The sequence below is a fragment of the Capricornis sumatraensis genome, chromosome 9 (genome assembly GCF_032405125.1).
Source record: "Capricornis sumatraensis isolate serow.1 chromosome 9, serow.2, whole genome shotgun sequence".
NCBI classification, from domain to species: Eukaryota; Metazoa; Chordata; class Mammalia; order Artiodactyla; family Bovidae; genus Capricornis; species Capricornis sumatraensis.
The window spans coordinates 10345886-10361578 of NC_091077.1; the positions used below are offsets into that span (position 1 = coordinate 10345886).

Below are 15693 nucleotides of genomic sequence, written 5' to 3' on the forward strand. Positions count from 1 at the left end.
ACTTCTTGTCCTTGATCTTGCCTATTTTTCAGAGGTCTAACATCAACCACCTTATCCCAACTTTGAATTAATACTTTCTCCAAGGTCTGATTCTAAGGAACTTCTCAATATTAGGTCTCTTTTATCCCTCAAAGATTGCTTTGTGGTGGGTACACAGTCTTGATGACCTCAGAAAAATCCCCTCTTCAGCAAAGAGAACTGAAATGTAATTTGGGCACCACAGTCCCTGGGTTCTTGAAACACTTGTCCAAAAACTAAGGATTTCTCACTTTATCACAGGTTTAAAGCTATCATTTAGTACCTTTAGATACTTTAATACTAATAACCTGAGGTTAGCATCTTTCAGGCATCATCAACTTTTAGAAAAGTTTATGCTATGAGGTAGTCTTACTATAAGCACCATTCCATGTTGCAGAAATGTGTTTAGAGGAATTTAATGATCTGCCTAAGGGTTCAAACAGAGTAAGGAAAGGGCCTTAATTAGAATTCTGTCAGTATGCTTCCAGTTTTCAAGCTGCAGGCCTATGGTTCTCAGCTAGAGATCATTTTGGCCTTGGGGACATCTGTCAGTGTCTGAAAGAATGCTGTTAAATACCTAAATACCCAATACAAATAATTATCCTGGCCCAACTATCAACATGAGAAAATAAGAAAACCTATTCTAGACCAGTATTCCCTCAAGTTCAGCGTTTCCAGTGTACATAGGAATTCCGGACGGGTTAGTTTTAATTCAGATTCTGGCTCATCATGTCCTGGATTCAGGTAAGAATCCAGAGACTCTGAAAATCAAAAGAATTTCCTGAATGATGTTGACACTACAGGTCTTTGTGTGTGGACCACTCTGAGTAGCAAGGCTGTGGACCTGTGCAAGTCAGGTGTAGGTAATTTTAGGTCTCCTAAGGAAAAAAAATAATCATAACGCATGTAATTTTGAATGAATAGTATATTTGTTCATCCAAGAGGTGGTATAACTTCATTGTTCAACCAGACAAGGACACCACAAAAAATAAAGCTAAGGACCAAATTCACTGGTGAATATAGATGCAAAATTTCTCAACAAAATATCACAAGCCAAATTTAAGAATACGTCAAAAGAATCATACACCATGGCCAATTGAGATTTACCCCAGGAATGCCAGGATGGTTAAATAGTCATAGAACAATCAAAGCAATACTTCTAATTAACAAATTGAAGAAAAACAAAACGTTAGGTTCATTTGAAAAGATGCATTAAAACTTCTGACAAAATCCAACATTTAAAAGTCTAAGTGAAGTGGGTATAAAATACCTCAACATAATGAGGGAATATATGATAAAACAAAAACCAACATTATATCCTATACTGAAAAACTAAAATTAACTCTTCTAAGATCAGGAGCAAGGCAAAGATATTCACTTTTGCCACGTTTATTCAACATACTATTAGAAGTCCTAACCACAGTGATCAGTAAGAATGAGAAATAAAAACAATCTAACTGAAAAGGAAGAACTATCACTGTTTGCAGTTGACATGATATTACATGTAGAAAATCCTAAAGACACTGAAGGAGGAAACAGACAGAACAGGCTCCATTTGAAAGCAGGACTCCATCTTGGGCTGGACTGTGGACATTGAGCTATATGCCCAGTATCTATGAAAACAACATACCAACTGGAAAACCAGACTCCCCACCCCTACCCCCTGATGAGAGCCCCAGGGCTCATACCTAGACTCTCCATCGCCTAAAAGAATACCCTAATTATCTGTATAGCTAACCTCAGATATGCAGATGACACCACCCTTACGGCAGAAAATGAAGAGGAACTAAAAAGCCTCTTGATGAAAGTGAAAGAGGAGAGTGAAAAAGTTGGCTTAAAGCTCAACATTCAGAAAACGAAGATCATGGCATCCGGTCCCATCACTTCATGGGAAATTGATGGGGGAACAGTGGAAACAGTGTCAGACTTTATTTTTTGGGCTCCAAAATCACTGCAGGTGGTGACTGCAGCCATGAAATTAAAAGACATGTACTCCTTGGAAGAAAAGTTATGTCCGACCTAGATAGCATATTCAAAAACAGAGACATTACTTTGCCGACTAACGTCCGTCTAGTCAAGGCTATGGTTTTTCCTGTGGTCATGTATGGATGTGAGAGTTGGACTGTGAAGAAGGCTGAGCGCCAAAGAATTGATGCTTTTGAACTGTGGTGTTGGAGAAGACTCTTGAGAGTCCCTTAGACTGCAAGGAGATCCAACCAATCCATTCTGAAGGAGATCAGCCCTGGGATTTCTTTGGAAGGAATGATGCTAAAGCTGAAACTTCAGTACTTTGGCCACCTCGTGAGAAGAGTTGACTCATTGGAAAAGACTTTGATGTTGGGAGGGATTGGGGGCAGGAGGTGAAGGGGACGACAGAGGATGAGATGGCTGGATGGCATCACTGACTGATGGACATGAGTCTGAGTGAACTCCAGGATTTGGTGATGGACAGGGAGGCCTGGTGTGCTGCGATTCATGAGGTCACAATGAGTTGGACACGACTCAGCAACTGAACTGAATTGATCCCACATCTGAGGCCAGGGGTGGTGGCTGGGAGGAGCAACCCCACGCCCGAGGCTAGGGGCGGCAGCCGGGAGGAGCAACCCCACGTCCAAGGAGCTGTGGCTGCCTGGGCACAGGAGGGCCTAGAGGAGCTATCCCATACTGAAGGTCAGGAGGGGCGGCGGAGAGGAGATACCCCTCATCCAAGGTCAGGAGCAGCGGCTGCGCTTTGCTGGAGCAGCCGTGAAGAGATATCCCATGCCCAAGGTAAGAGAAACCCAAGTAAGATGGTAGGTGTTGCAACAGGGCATCAGAGGGCAGACACACTGAAACCATACTCACAGAAAATTAGTCAATCTAATCACACTAGGACCACAGCCTTGTCTAACTCAATGAAACTAAGCCATTCCCGCAGGGCAACCCAAGACGGGTGGGTCATGGCAGAGAGGTCTGACAGAATGTGGTCCACTGGAGAAGGGAATGGCAAGCCACTTCAGTATTCTTGCCTTGAGAACCCCATGAATAGCATGAAAAGGCAAATGATAGGATACTGAAAGAGGAACTCCCCATGTCAATAGGTGCCCAACACGCTACTGGAGATCAGTGGAGAAATAACTCCAGAAAGAATGAAGGGATGGAGCCAAAGCTAAAACAATACCCAGCTGTGGATGTGACTGGTGATAGAAGCAAGGTCTGATGCTGTAAAGAGCAATATTGCATAGGAACCTGGAATGTCAGGTCCATGAATCAAGGCAAATTGGAAGTGGTCAAATAGGAGATGGCAAGAGTGAACATCAACATTCTAGGAATCAGTGAACTAAAATGGACTGGAAGGGGTGAATTTAACTCAGATGACCATTATATCTACTACTGTGGGCAGGAATCCCTTAGAAGAAATGGAGTAGCCATCATGGTCAACAAAAGAGTCTGAAATACAGTTCTTGGATGCAATCTCAAAAATGACAGAATGATCTCTGTTCATTTCCAAGGCAAACCATTCAATATCACGATAATCCAAGTCTATGCCTCAACCAGTAACGCTGAAGAAGCTGAATTTGAACAGTCCTATGAAGACCTACAAGACCTTTTAGAACTAACACCCCAAAAAGATGTCCTTTTCATTATAGGGGACTGGAATGCAAAAGTAGGAAGTCAAGAAACACCTGGAGTAACAAGCAAATTTGGCCTTGGAATGCAGAATGAAGCAGGGCAAAGACTAATAGAGTTTTGCCAAGAAAATGAACTGGTCATAACAAACACCTTCTTCCAACAACACAGGAGAAGACTCTACACATGGGCATCACCAGATGGTCAACACTGAAATCAGATTGATTATATTCTTTGCAGCCAAAGATGGAGACGCTCTATACAGTCAACAAAAAAAAGACCAGGAGCTGACTGTGGCTCAGATCATGAACTCCTTATTGCCAAATTCAGACTTAAAAAGAAGAAAGTAGGGAAAACCACTAGACCATTCAGGTATGACCTAAATCAAATCCTTTATGATTATACAGTGGAAGTATGAAATAGATTTAAGGGCCTAGATCTGATAGATAGAGTGCCTGATGAACTATGGAATGAGGTTCGTGCCACTGTACAGGAGACAGGGATCAAGAATATCCCTATGGAAAAGAAACGGAAAAAAGCAAAATGTCTGTCTGGTGAGGCCTTACAAAGAGCTGTGAAAAGAAGAGAGGCGAAAAACAAAGGAGAAAAGGAAAGATATAAGCATCTGAATGCAGAGTTCCAAAGAATAGCAAGAAGAGATAAGAAAGCCTTCTTCAGTGATCAACGCAAAGAAATAGAGGAAAACAACAGAATGGGAAAGACGAAAGTTCTCTTCAAGAAAATTAGAGATAGCAAGGCAACATTTCATGCAAAGATAGGCTCGATAAAGGACAGAAATGGTATGGACGTAGCAGAAGCAGAAGATATTAAGAAGAGATGGCAAGTATACACAGAAGAACTGTACAAAAAAGATCTTCACGACCCAGATAATCATGATGGTGTGATCACTCCTCTAGAGCCAGACATCCTGGAATGTGAAGTCAAGTGGGCCTTAGAAAGCATCACTACGAACTAAGCTAGTGGAGGTGATGGAATTCCAGTTGAGCTATTTCAAATCCTGAAAGATGATGCTGTGAAAGTGCTGCACTCAATATGCCAGCAAATGTGGAAAACTCAGCAGTGGCCACAGGGCTGGAAAAGGTCAGTTTTCATTCCAATCCTAAAGAAAGGCAATGCCAAAGAATGCTCAAACTACCACACAATTGCACTAATCTCACATGCTAGTGAAGTAATGCTCAAAATTCTCCAAGCCTGGCTTTAGCAATATGTGAACTGTGAACTTCCTGATGTTCAAGCTGGTTTTAAACAAGGCAGAGGAACCAGAGATTAAATTGCCAACATCCACTGGATCATTGAAAAAGCAAGAGTTCCAGAAAAACATCTCTTTCTGATTTATTGACTATGCCAAAGCCTTTGACTGTGTGGATCACAATAAACTGTGGAAAATTCTGAGTGAGATGGGAATACCATACCACCTGACCTGCCTCTTGGGAAATCTGTATGCAGGCCAGGAAGCAACAGTTACAACTGGACATGGAACAACAGACTGGTTCCAAATAGGAGAAGGAGTACATCAAGACTATATATTGTCACCCTGCTTATTTAACTTATATGCAGATTACATCATGAGAAACACTGGACTGGATGAAACACAAGCTGGAATCAAGATTGCCAGGAGAAATATCAATAACCTCAGATATGCAGATGACACCACCCTTACGGCAGGAAGTGAAGAGCAACTAAAAAGCCTCTTGATGAAAGTGAAAGAGGAGAGTGAAAAAATTAGCTTAAAGCTGAACATTCAGAAAACAAAGATCATGGCATCCGGTCCCATCACTTCATGGGAAATAGATGGGGAAACAGTGGAAACAGTGTCAGACTTTATTTTTGGGGGCTCCAAAATCACTGCAGATGGTGACTGCAGCCATGAAATTAAAAGACGCTTACTCCTTGGAAGAAAAGCTATGACCGACCTAGATAGCATATTCAAAAGCAGAGATATTACTTTGCCGACTAAGGTCCGTCTAGTCAAGGCTATGGTTTTTCCAGTAGTCATGTATGGATGTGAGAGTTGGACTGTGAAGAAGGCTGAGCGCCAAAGAATTGATGCGTTTGAACTGTGGTGTTGGAGAAGACTCTTGAGAGTCCCTTGGAGTGCAAGGAGATCCAACCAGTCCATTTTGAAGGAGATCAGCCCTGGGATTTCTTTGGAAGGAATGATGCTAAAGCTGAAACTCCTGTACTTTGGCCACCTCATGCGAAGAGTTGACTCATTGGAAAAGACTCTGATGCTAGGAGGTATTGGGGGTAGGAGGTGAAGGGGACAACAGAGGATGAGATGGCTGGATGGCATCACGGACTCAATTGATGTGAGTTTGAGTGAACTCCAGGATTTGGTTTTGGACAGGGAGGCCTGGTGTGCTGTGATTCATGGGGTCGCAATGAGCCGGACACACTTGAGCAAATGAACTGAACTGAACTGAATCGTCTGTGTAGCTGAATAGAATCATAAATTCTATTAAGCTTATTGGAGTATGACCACAGGCCTATTGATAATTGTTCACTGTTAACTACCTGGGCTTAAGGCATATGAACCATGGGTTTACTTTGATTGTGTCTTTCTTTTCCTTTGTTCAGATTAGTTTCAGAGAATTTGGGGAGGTAAGTTTGAGCACGTAACATTTAAGGTATATAAGGTTTTCAGAAAAACTGGTTGAGGTCCTTGGCTAAGAGGAAACTCTGCCTTGGGCCCACTGCTGTAATAAACTGCACTCCACTATCTGCATTGTCCTTCTGAGTCAGTTTGTTTCCTGGAACACCTGGTTAAAACAACACCTAAAATGATTAAGAATAATACATGATTTCACTAAATTTGCAGGATACAAATTAATACACAGAAATTTGTTGGGTTTCTATATGCTAGTAACAAACTACCAGAAAGAGAAATTGAAGAAAAACACCATTTATAGTCACAACAAAGTATAAAATACCTAGGAATAAATCTGATCAAAAGTATAAAACACTTGAACTTTGAAAATTGTAAAATGTTTATGAAAAAAACTAAGGATGACAAGGTCAAGTGGAAAGTATAAAATGTTCTTGGAATGAAATAATTTGCATTGTTAAAATAAGCATACTATCCAAAGCCATCTGCAGATTCAATGTAATCCTTATCAAAATACCAAGGCACTTTTTTTTTTTTGTACAGAACTAGACCTGATAATTCTAAAAGTTATATGAAAAACAAAAGACCTAAAATGGACAAAGCAATCTTGAGAGAGAACAAAGCTAGAGGTATCATCTCTCTAATATTACAAAGCAACAGTAAGCAAAACAGTACGGTACTGGCTCAGAAACTGGGAGAATAGAGACAATGGGATGGAATAGAGAGCCCAGAAATAAATAAACATTTGTGTCATCAATTCATCTATGACAAAAGAGGCAATAATATACAATAGTGAAAAGACAATCTCTTCAATAGTGTTTGGAAAATTGGACAACTACTTGCAAAAAAATCAAACTAGAATACTTTCTCACACTGTGTACACAAATAAACTCCAAATAGACTAAACAACTAACTATAAGACTTGAAACCACAAAACTACCAGAAGAAAACTTAGGCAGTACAGTCTTTGACATTGGTCTTAGCAATATGTTCTTTGGACCTGCTTTCTCAGGTAAGACAAACAAAAATGAAAATAAACAAATGAATTTACATCAACTCAAAAGATTTATTACGGTGAAAAAAACTTAACAAAATGAAAAGACAGCCTACTTAGTGGGAGGAGGTAGTTGCAAATGATACACTCAATAAGGGGTTAGTGTACTAGTAAAATATACAGAGGACTCAACAAATTATCATGACAAGTCCCCCCTCCCTCCCCAAAATGGGCAGAGATGTGAATAGACACTTTTCCCAAAGAAGACAAACTGTTGGCCAAGACACATAGAAAAAGATGTTCCATATCCATAGTTATAAGGTAAACACAAATTAAAACCACAATGAAATACTATCTCACAGCTATCAGAATGGCTATCATCAAGGAGATGAGAAATAAGTATTAGTGAGGATGACGGTGGGGCAAGACCACTGGTCAAACCAGGGGCATGGAATGAACTGTGTGTGGTCCAAGTTTTCCAGTTTTAGTGTGACATGGGAAAAGTGCAAGTTCTCTCAAGGCCCACCTGGCTACACCAGGCAAAGGGAAAGCATGGAGTGGGGAATTCCTGTGGGCACTAGCAAAGTAGAGGGCATGCAATCTTGGTACCTGCCAGTGATAGTGCTAGCAAGATGGATTGAAAGCACACAAATGATGGCTGCCATGCCTTGGTTCCCAGAAAACATCTCAAGTCCTTGCAACCCACATCCAATGCTTTAATTAAATAGGAATCTACTTTATGTATGTTCTAGGTACTTTTCAACCTCCTGCTTTGGTGCTAGGTCCTGGGGTAAGTGAATCTGCACATGAATTCTATGAGAGCAGATTTTCCCCTTTCCACTGACTTTTAGGTCTCCTGCACATAATCTCATTTATTTTCAAAGCCACATATTCTGGAGACTTGTCTCTCTGGTGCAGATATGTCCCAAGCATTGGCCTGGTTAGTCTGATGTAAGGCATACACCTATTGTCCCTCAGGGAACATCTCTATTAAGTGTAAGATCCTGCCTATTTGTGGGTCACCAATGCCAGGGGTGGAGTTGTTAGAGAGACTGCTTCTCTTCTTCTACCATCTTGATGTGGTCCTATTCTTATTTATTGTGGAGGAGAAGCTCATCTATTTTTCATATCTTTTTCAGAGGAAGTTGATCCATAGGTAGCTGTAGATTAGGTGTGTCCATGGATGGAGGTAAACATAGGCTATTACTATGTTGCCACACTATATCGTCTCTCCAGACATTTGATATAACCCCAATGAGACTCATTTATTTTAAGTTCCTTATACCCAGAACTGTAAGAGCATATATTTGTTTATTTTAAGTAACTAGTTTGGGAGTGTTTTACAACAACAATAGGAATCTAATATAGACATTTATTGAATAAAGTTTGTTTGCAAGGATTGAGTTTAAACTTCTCAGTTCATCATTGCTGCTGCTGCTAAGTTGCTTCAGTCGTGTCCGACTCTGTGCGACCCCATGGATGGCAGCCCACCAGGCTCCTCCGTCCATGGGATTTTCCAGGCAAGAGTGCTGGAGTGGGGTGCCATCGCCTTCTCTGCAGTTCATTCATTAGCTTACCTTAACTAGGGTATTTTATGTTGAAAACCCACATTAAGTGAAAAGAAAAGTTTCAGTCTATTTGAAGGTCTGCCATCCCATTAGCTGATACAATGAATTCCTCACTGCCTTACTTTGTTGTACACATGCCTCACTGTGATTCCTTTTTACATGAAGACAGGAAATGTGATCCATTATAAAAATTGAGATCATTCACTGTACTTTAAATTTTTATGTCTATATTTCTACATTCTCTTATTTCATTTTGCTTGAAATGTTCATTCTTTTCATTTCTATTCTCTCCAATTTTCTCTCAATTTTCCCTTTTGTATAAAAGATGGATCCTAATCATGTCTGTATGTGTGTACATATATGTGTAGGATTGTGCTTATTTGAAACAAAAATGCAGCCAAACACACACACAGAGAAACAGATGCAACATTTACTCTTGAGTGTTTTCTTTGGGCTAAAAGTTGAATTTCCATATTCATTTCATTTATTTCTTATTGCATCCCTATTAAGTTATGTTTATTATTCCATGTAACCTTCAGAAATAAGGAAACAGAGGCTCAAATAGTTTAAATTTTTCATAATTACATAAAAACTTTAAAATTATTACACTGTCAAATTATCCACAAATGAAAATATTTAGTATATTATCTTATTTTTGTGTAACTCTTTTAATTCATTAATTTGTATACTTTATGAAGTTTGTTCTGTATAATATACTCCAATAATTTAATTAAATGGGAAAAATCTGATGGTGCATGTCTAAGGGTTGAGTCTATAAGCATAGACAGCAGGTTCTCACTTAACAGGGCTGTGAGATACATGTTCTAATTGGGATATATGTTCTAGATATATAAACTGTATTATTAAATTTAAGTAGTTCATGTGATAAGCTCATTTTTTATGTAAATAGAAGTTAACTCTTAAGATAAACCTATGATAAACTGAGAGCAAAAATTGATTCAAGACAGACGAGCACTACAGTCATAGTAATATCATCAGTTCAGTTCAGTCATTCAGTTGTCTCCTACTCTTTGCAGCCCCATGGGCTTCTCTGTCCAGCAGCCAGGCTTCCTTGTCCAGCAGCAACTCCTTGAATGAGTCTTAAAAACACAGTGTGACAGCTGACTACATGCTTATGAGGAGCACAGCAAAATTAGTATGACTCCACAGCTTGTAAATTTGTCTAATGATAAAGATATTAGATATTATTATTTAATCCCATTGACACAGAATGATTTGTTATGCATCAATAACTAACAATGCAATAATGAGCATGAACAGAATGAGTACAATTATAATAATCTGGAGATTTTAATTTTTGACATATATTCTGATATTTGAAGAAAAGACACATGGTCATTGTGTTATTTCAGATAATTGTAGGAACAAGTGACTATCTTGAGGCTCCCTTCTAGGTAACTAGGACACACATAGGAACATGCATGTTTGTGCAGAAAAACTGATGACCCTGAATCATATGACTGAGCAGGATATCAAACTCTCTTGTGGATGATCCTCTGATCATTAAAAAGGAAGAGATTCCTGAGCATGAAGGAGATGAGAAATGAATGAACTGATATTATTCATTCACCATTCCTTATTTTTAGCAAAAGTCAGGAAAGAGGAGAGATTTCATAGAACAAGAGAAAGAGTCCTAATAGTTAGTAGGATTAGAAGTTTCCAAGCAGAAACAGGATAACAATGATGTAATAAAACATAAAATGCAGTAACCAACCATTCATCTCAATGAATATAATCCCCGACTTATGATAAAACCCTTCCATGCATTAATAAATAGATGTACAATATGAAAAATATTGTGCACAGTAACAGAATGTATGACTTGACATTTTGCTTCCTCATATTTATGGCCATCTGTGATACTAAAATCTACTGTAAAAAAACAAAAAAACTTGAAGTGGTCTATTTTCAAGGACAACTAGCCTACAGTGACAGCCTGCTGGTGTAATAGCCATCAGGATACTTGCACAGGAAAATCCAGACAAAGGGAGAGAAACAAATCCAGGTGACTTCCTTGGGAAGATTATCGACCCTGTAGTTACTCATGACAATGAGGAACTGTGAGAGTGCCTTGCATGAGGAGGGGGATAAAAACCCCATTGTAACAGTTCTGGGTTTACCTGCCCACCAGACACCCGATCTTTCAAGACTGTCATTAAAGCCTCGCTTCTCCCTGCACCTCGTGTCTTCAAGTTCATTCCTGGGGTTTGGGCCAGTGGCTTTATTTCCCAAAGTATCACTTCAAATTTTTCTTTCCATGTAAACTTCCATGAGAGATATGTATTTGATAATCAATTTTTGCAAGTGACTATGGTAAGAATTCTGGACACCAAGGTGGATAATTGAATAAAACGGAAGAGCAGTTATAAAACACAGTAGCAGGCTTGTAGCTTTAATATCTGATACTAAGATTTTGATTACAATTTAAGAGCCAGAAATTCAACTTTTGATTTCTGAGGCATTCATTTCAAAAACAGTCATGTGGAATAAACATATTGCCAACTGCTGCTATTGTTCAATCACTAAGTCGTGTCTGACTGTTTGCAACCCCATGGTCTGCAGCATGCCAGGCTTTCCAGTCCTTCTCTATCCCTAAGAGCTTGCTTAAACTTATGTCCATTACGGTGATGCCATCCAACCATCTCATCCTCTGTCGTCCCCTTCTCCTCCTGCCCTCAATCTTCCCAAGCATTAGGGTCTTTTCCAATGAATTGGTTCTTTGCCTCAGATGGCCAAAGTATTGAAGCTTCAGTTTCAGCATCAGTCCTTCCAATGAATATTCAGGGTTGATTTCCTTTAGGATTTATTGATTTAATCTCTTTGCAGTTGAAGGGACCCCAAGAGTCTTATCCAATACCACAGCTCAAAAGCATCAATTCATTGGTGGCTTCTCTTGTGGCTCAGCTGGTAAAGAATCCACCTGCAATGTGGGAGACCTGGGTTTGATCCTTTGGTTGGGAAAAGCCCCTGGAGAAGGAAAGGGCTACCCCAATATTCTGGCCTGGAGAATTCCATGGACTGTATAGTCACTGAAGTCGCAAAGAGTCGGACACGACTGAGTGACTTTCACTTTCACACTTTTCAGCCTTTTTAATGGTCCAGCACACATCTGTACGTGACTACTGGAAAAAGCTATGTCAGCTGTGACTGTGCGGAACTTTGTTGGCAAAATGATGTCTCTGCTTTTCAATGGGCTGCCTAGGTTTATCATAGCTTTTCTTCCAAGAAGTAAGTATATTTTAATTTCATGTCTGCAGTCAACATCCTAAGTGATTTTGGAGCCCAAGAAAATAAAATCTGCCACTGTGTCCATTTTTTCCCCATCTATTTGCCATGAAGTGATGAAACCAGATGCCTCGATCTTAGTTTTTTTTGATGTTGAGTTTTAAGTCAACTTTTCCACTCTCCTCTTTCACCTACATCAAGAGACTCTTTTGCTCCTCTTCAATTTCTGCCATTAGGGTGGTGTCACTACATATTGTCAGCTGTATGACACAGCTACTAGAGAAGCATTCAAGTCACCCCCACCAATGAAGTTGCCCTTTTAGAAAGCCTGAGTAAATAGATGACTGAGCACATGAGTGAACCTGCTTTTTTCTGATCATGCCCTTATTCCACCTTATGTTTTAAATTCACCAATAATGAGTGAACTAGCAGACTTCTAGCCACCCCACCCACAAAACCCAATACAGGCAGAGCTCCCAGTCGGTGCTCTCTTTTTCTCTCTACCTAAGACCTAAGTGATGGCATGCTATGTACCCTCCAGTATTGGTGATTACAAACTTTGTGGGGTTTTTTAAGTTTCGCAATAGATATTGCCTAGAGGCATCTTTCAATCATAATAAATACCACAAGGACCTCTCCAGTAACAGCATAGACTTGGTCAGGAAGATGTCTGTGTTTTCTTGAAATAAGTAATACAAGCCAGGTGAGCGCCTCAGACATGCCTAGCCAATAGTATCACTATCAGTAGGCTGGGACTTAAATGGATTAATGTTCAAATCTACACGGTGAAGAACAGAAGTTAGAGTGGCAATAGAAAAATAATGGATTAAGGTAAAATCTGTAGATTCATATTTTCCTCTACAATGAAATAACATAAATGGCTTTAGTTGCCAAGTCTACTTTGTTTTCCCCATGTAAGTAATACACTCATACAGAAAACAAAAGTAAAATCACTTGGTATGATATGTGTCATTGAGAAGAAATAGTTTTTAAAGAATGGGCTTCCCTAGTGGATCAGTGATAAATAATCCATCAGTCAACACAAGAGATGCATGTTCAGTCCCTAGTCTGGAAAGATGCCCTGGGAAAGGAAATGACAACTCATTTCTCAGTATTCTTTCCTGGGAAATCCCGTGGACAGAGGAGGATGGCAGGCTACATACAGTCCATGAGGTTGCAGAGTCAGACACAACTGAGTGACTAAACAATAACAATTTTTAAATAATCCAATTTGCCCCAGGTAAGATACTGAAATCTTCAAATGTTCTTGGTCCAAAATTGAGAAAAAAACTTTGTGAATGCATGAATATGAAAAAAGGGAAAACTGTCTATGTATCAGACAGATCTGAAACTTAATAAAGTGAGTGACAAATTGTGTAGAGGAGTTAAATTCAAAGAAATGAAAACTCCAGGTTATAAATAGGAATAGCGAGTTCTACTTTAGCAATCTGATTAAGGAAAAGCAATTTCTGCCTCTGTGGCTTTGAGTCCTATAGTCATGGGTACTTCTCCAGCCCCAGGACAATTGGCCCATATAGAACTGCCATCCCAATGATTCTTCTCAGAGCCCTCCTTATGTCTTTGTTCCTCAGACTGTAGATGAAGGGGTTCAGCATGGGTGTGACCACAGTGTACATCACCGAGGCTGTAGCACTTGACTGTGAGCTGTGGGTAGTACCAGAGCTAAGATACACTCCTAAGGCTGTACAGTAAAATAAGGAGACAACTGAGAGGTGAGATGCACAGGAAGAAAATGCTTTATACTTCCCCTGAGCAGATGAGATTCTTCGTATGGAGGAAGCTATCTTAGAGTAAGAATAGAGGATACCAGTGAGGGAAACACTGCCTAGCAGCATAGTTGCAAAATACAGCACAATGTTATTAAGAAAGGTGTCAGAACAGGCAAGTTGGACCACTTGAGTAATCTCACAGAAAAAGTGGGGGATTTCCAAGTCTGTACAGAAGGACAGCCACAACACCATTAAGCTTTGTAACAAGGAATTCAGGACACTCATCATCCAGGACATCAGAGCCAGCAGTCCACAGACCCGGGGATTCATGATGATTGTGTAGTGCAGAGGATGACAGATGGCCACGAAGCGGTCATAGGCCATCACGGTCAGGAGGAAGATTTCCACTGTGGCAAAGAGCATGAAAAAGTGTATCTGGGTGATGCAGCCTTCATAGGTTATTACTTTGTTCTCTGTCTGTATATTCTTCAGCATCTTTGGGATGGTGGTAGAAGTGAAGCAGACGTCTACAAAGGAGAGGTTGGAGAGGAAGAAGTACATGGGGGTGTGGAGGTGGGGGTCTGAGCTGACAGCCAGGATGATGAGCAGGTTTCCAATCACAGTGATCAGGTACATGGAGAGGAAAAGTCCAAATATGAGGGGCTGCAGTTCTGTCTTCTTTGATAATCCCAGAAGGAGAAATTCTGAAATTTGTGTCTCATTCCCTGGTTCCATGTGGTGAATTTGACAGGCAGAAAAGACAAAATACTATGGCTAATTTTCTCAGAGACTGGCACTGCAGACACAGTTGAAATTCTACGATTTATATTTTGCACTCAAAAATCCATATCCATAATTTTTGTATGGAATTTCCATTTAGAAGGATCCTGGTGCCATCTCAGAATAGGAATGCCTATTCCACATTGTTTTCCCTCTAGTAGTCATGTACTCTATACTGTTAGTGAGAAATTCAGAATGCCTCGAATGTAGTAAAGGTATTTTGGTTTACTTTGTTCAGCTTTGTGTTTGTTGGCATATGATACATGTGTATTTTTTGCTTAAATGTGCATGCATGCTGCATCACATGTAAAAGGTATGCTGTCGCACAGAGTAGGACATGACTGAAGCTACTTAGCAGCAGCAGCAGCAGCAGCAGGAGCTCTAGGATATAGTCCAAAATGTTTCTAATCAATTGCAATAATTGAGGAATAGTTTGTTTGTTTTTTTTTTTTTTGTTTGTTTTTTAAAAGACAAATTCCTGCTGAGGGAAAAGCTATATGAATAAAGAGTTCAGCAGAAGAGACAGGTTGCAGAGAGAACAGCAGCAAGGTGTTCAGACTCAAGGGACCACAGCTTCTTCCTCCATTAAAATGTGAGAAACAGATGGGCGGGACCTCACCTTCTTTGTTCACTCTGTGGTTTCATCAGTGTATGCATATACAAAGAAACACATTTTTAGAAAATGAAATTTATAAAATAAAAAGAATAGTACTGGAAATAAAAACAGTTTAAATTATAGTGCATTGGAAACAAGTTGGCTAAACAAAACTGACTAAAATTTAAGATGAAATTATGAAAGAAAAATATAAAATAACCATGGTCACACTAATACTGGTTTTGTATATAAATGAAATGGACAAATGAATGAAATATAATAAAAAATATAACAGTATGGGGAACAGTGGGCTTTCCTATGGCTCAGACGTTAAAGATTCTGCCTGCATTGCAGAAGACTCAGGTTCCATCCCTGGCTTGGAAGATCCCCTGGAGAAGGGAATGGCAACCCACTCCAGTATTCTTGCCTGGAGAATTTCATGTACAGAGGAGCCTGGTGGGCTACAGTCCACGGGGCTTCAAAGAATTGGACATGGCTGAGTGACTAACACACACACACACACACAC

General features: G+C 39.9%; 1 protein-coding gene across 1 annotated transcript; it reads right to left on the minus strand.

The window, feature by feature from the left end:
- Positions 1-13557: 13557 nt before the first annotated feature.
- Positions 13558-14529, minus strand: LOC138085457 (olfactory receptor 7A17-like). The gene has a single exon (XM_068979852.1). The coding sequence runs from the start codon at positions 14524-14526 to the stop codon at positions 13558-13560; it is 969 nt and encodes a 322-aa protein (XP_068835953.1). The 5' UTR covers positions 14527-14529.
- Between the last annotated feature and the right edge of the window lie 1164 nt (positions 14530-15693).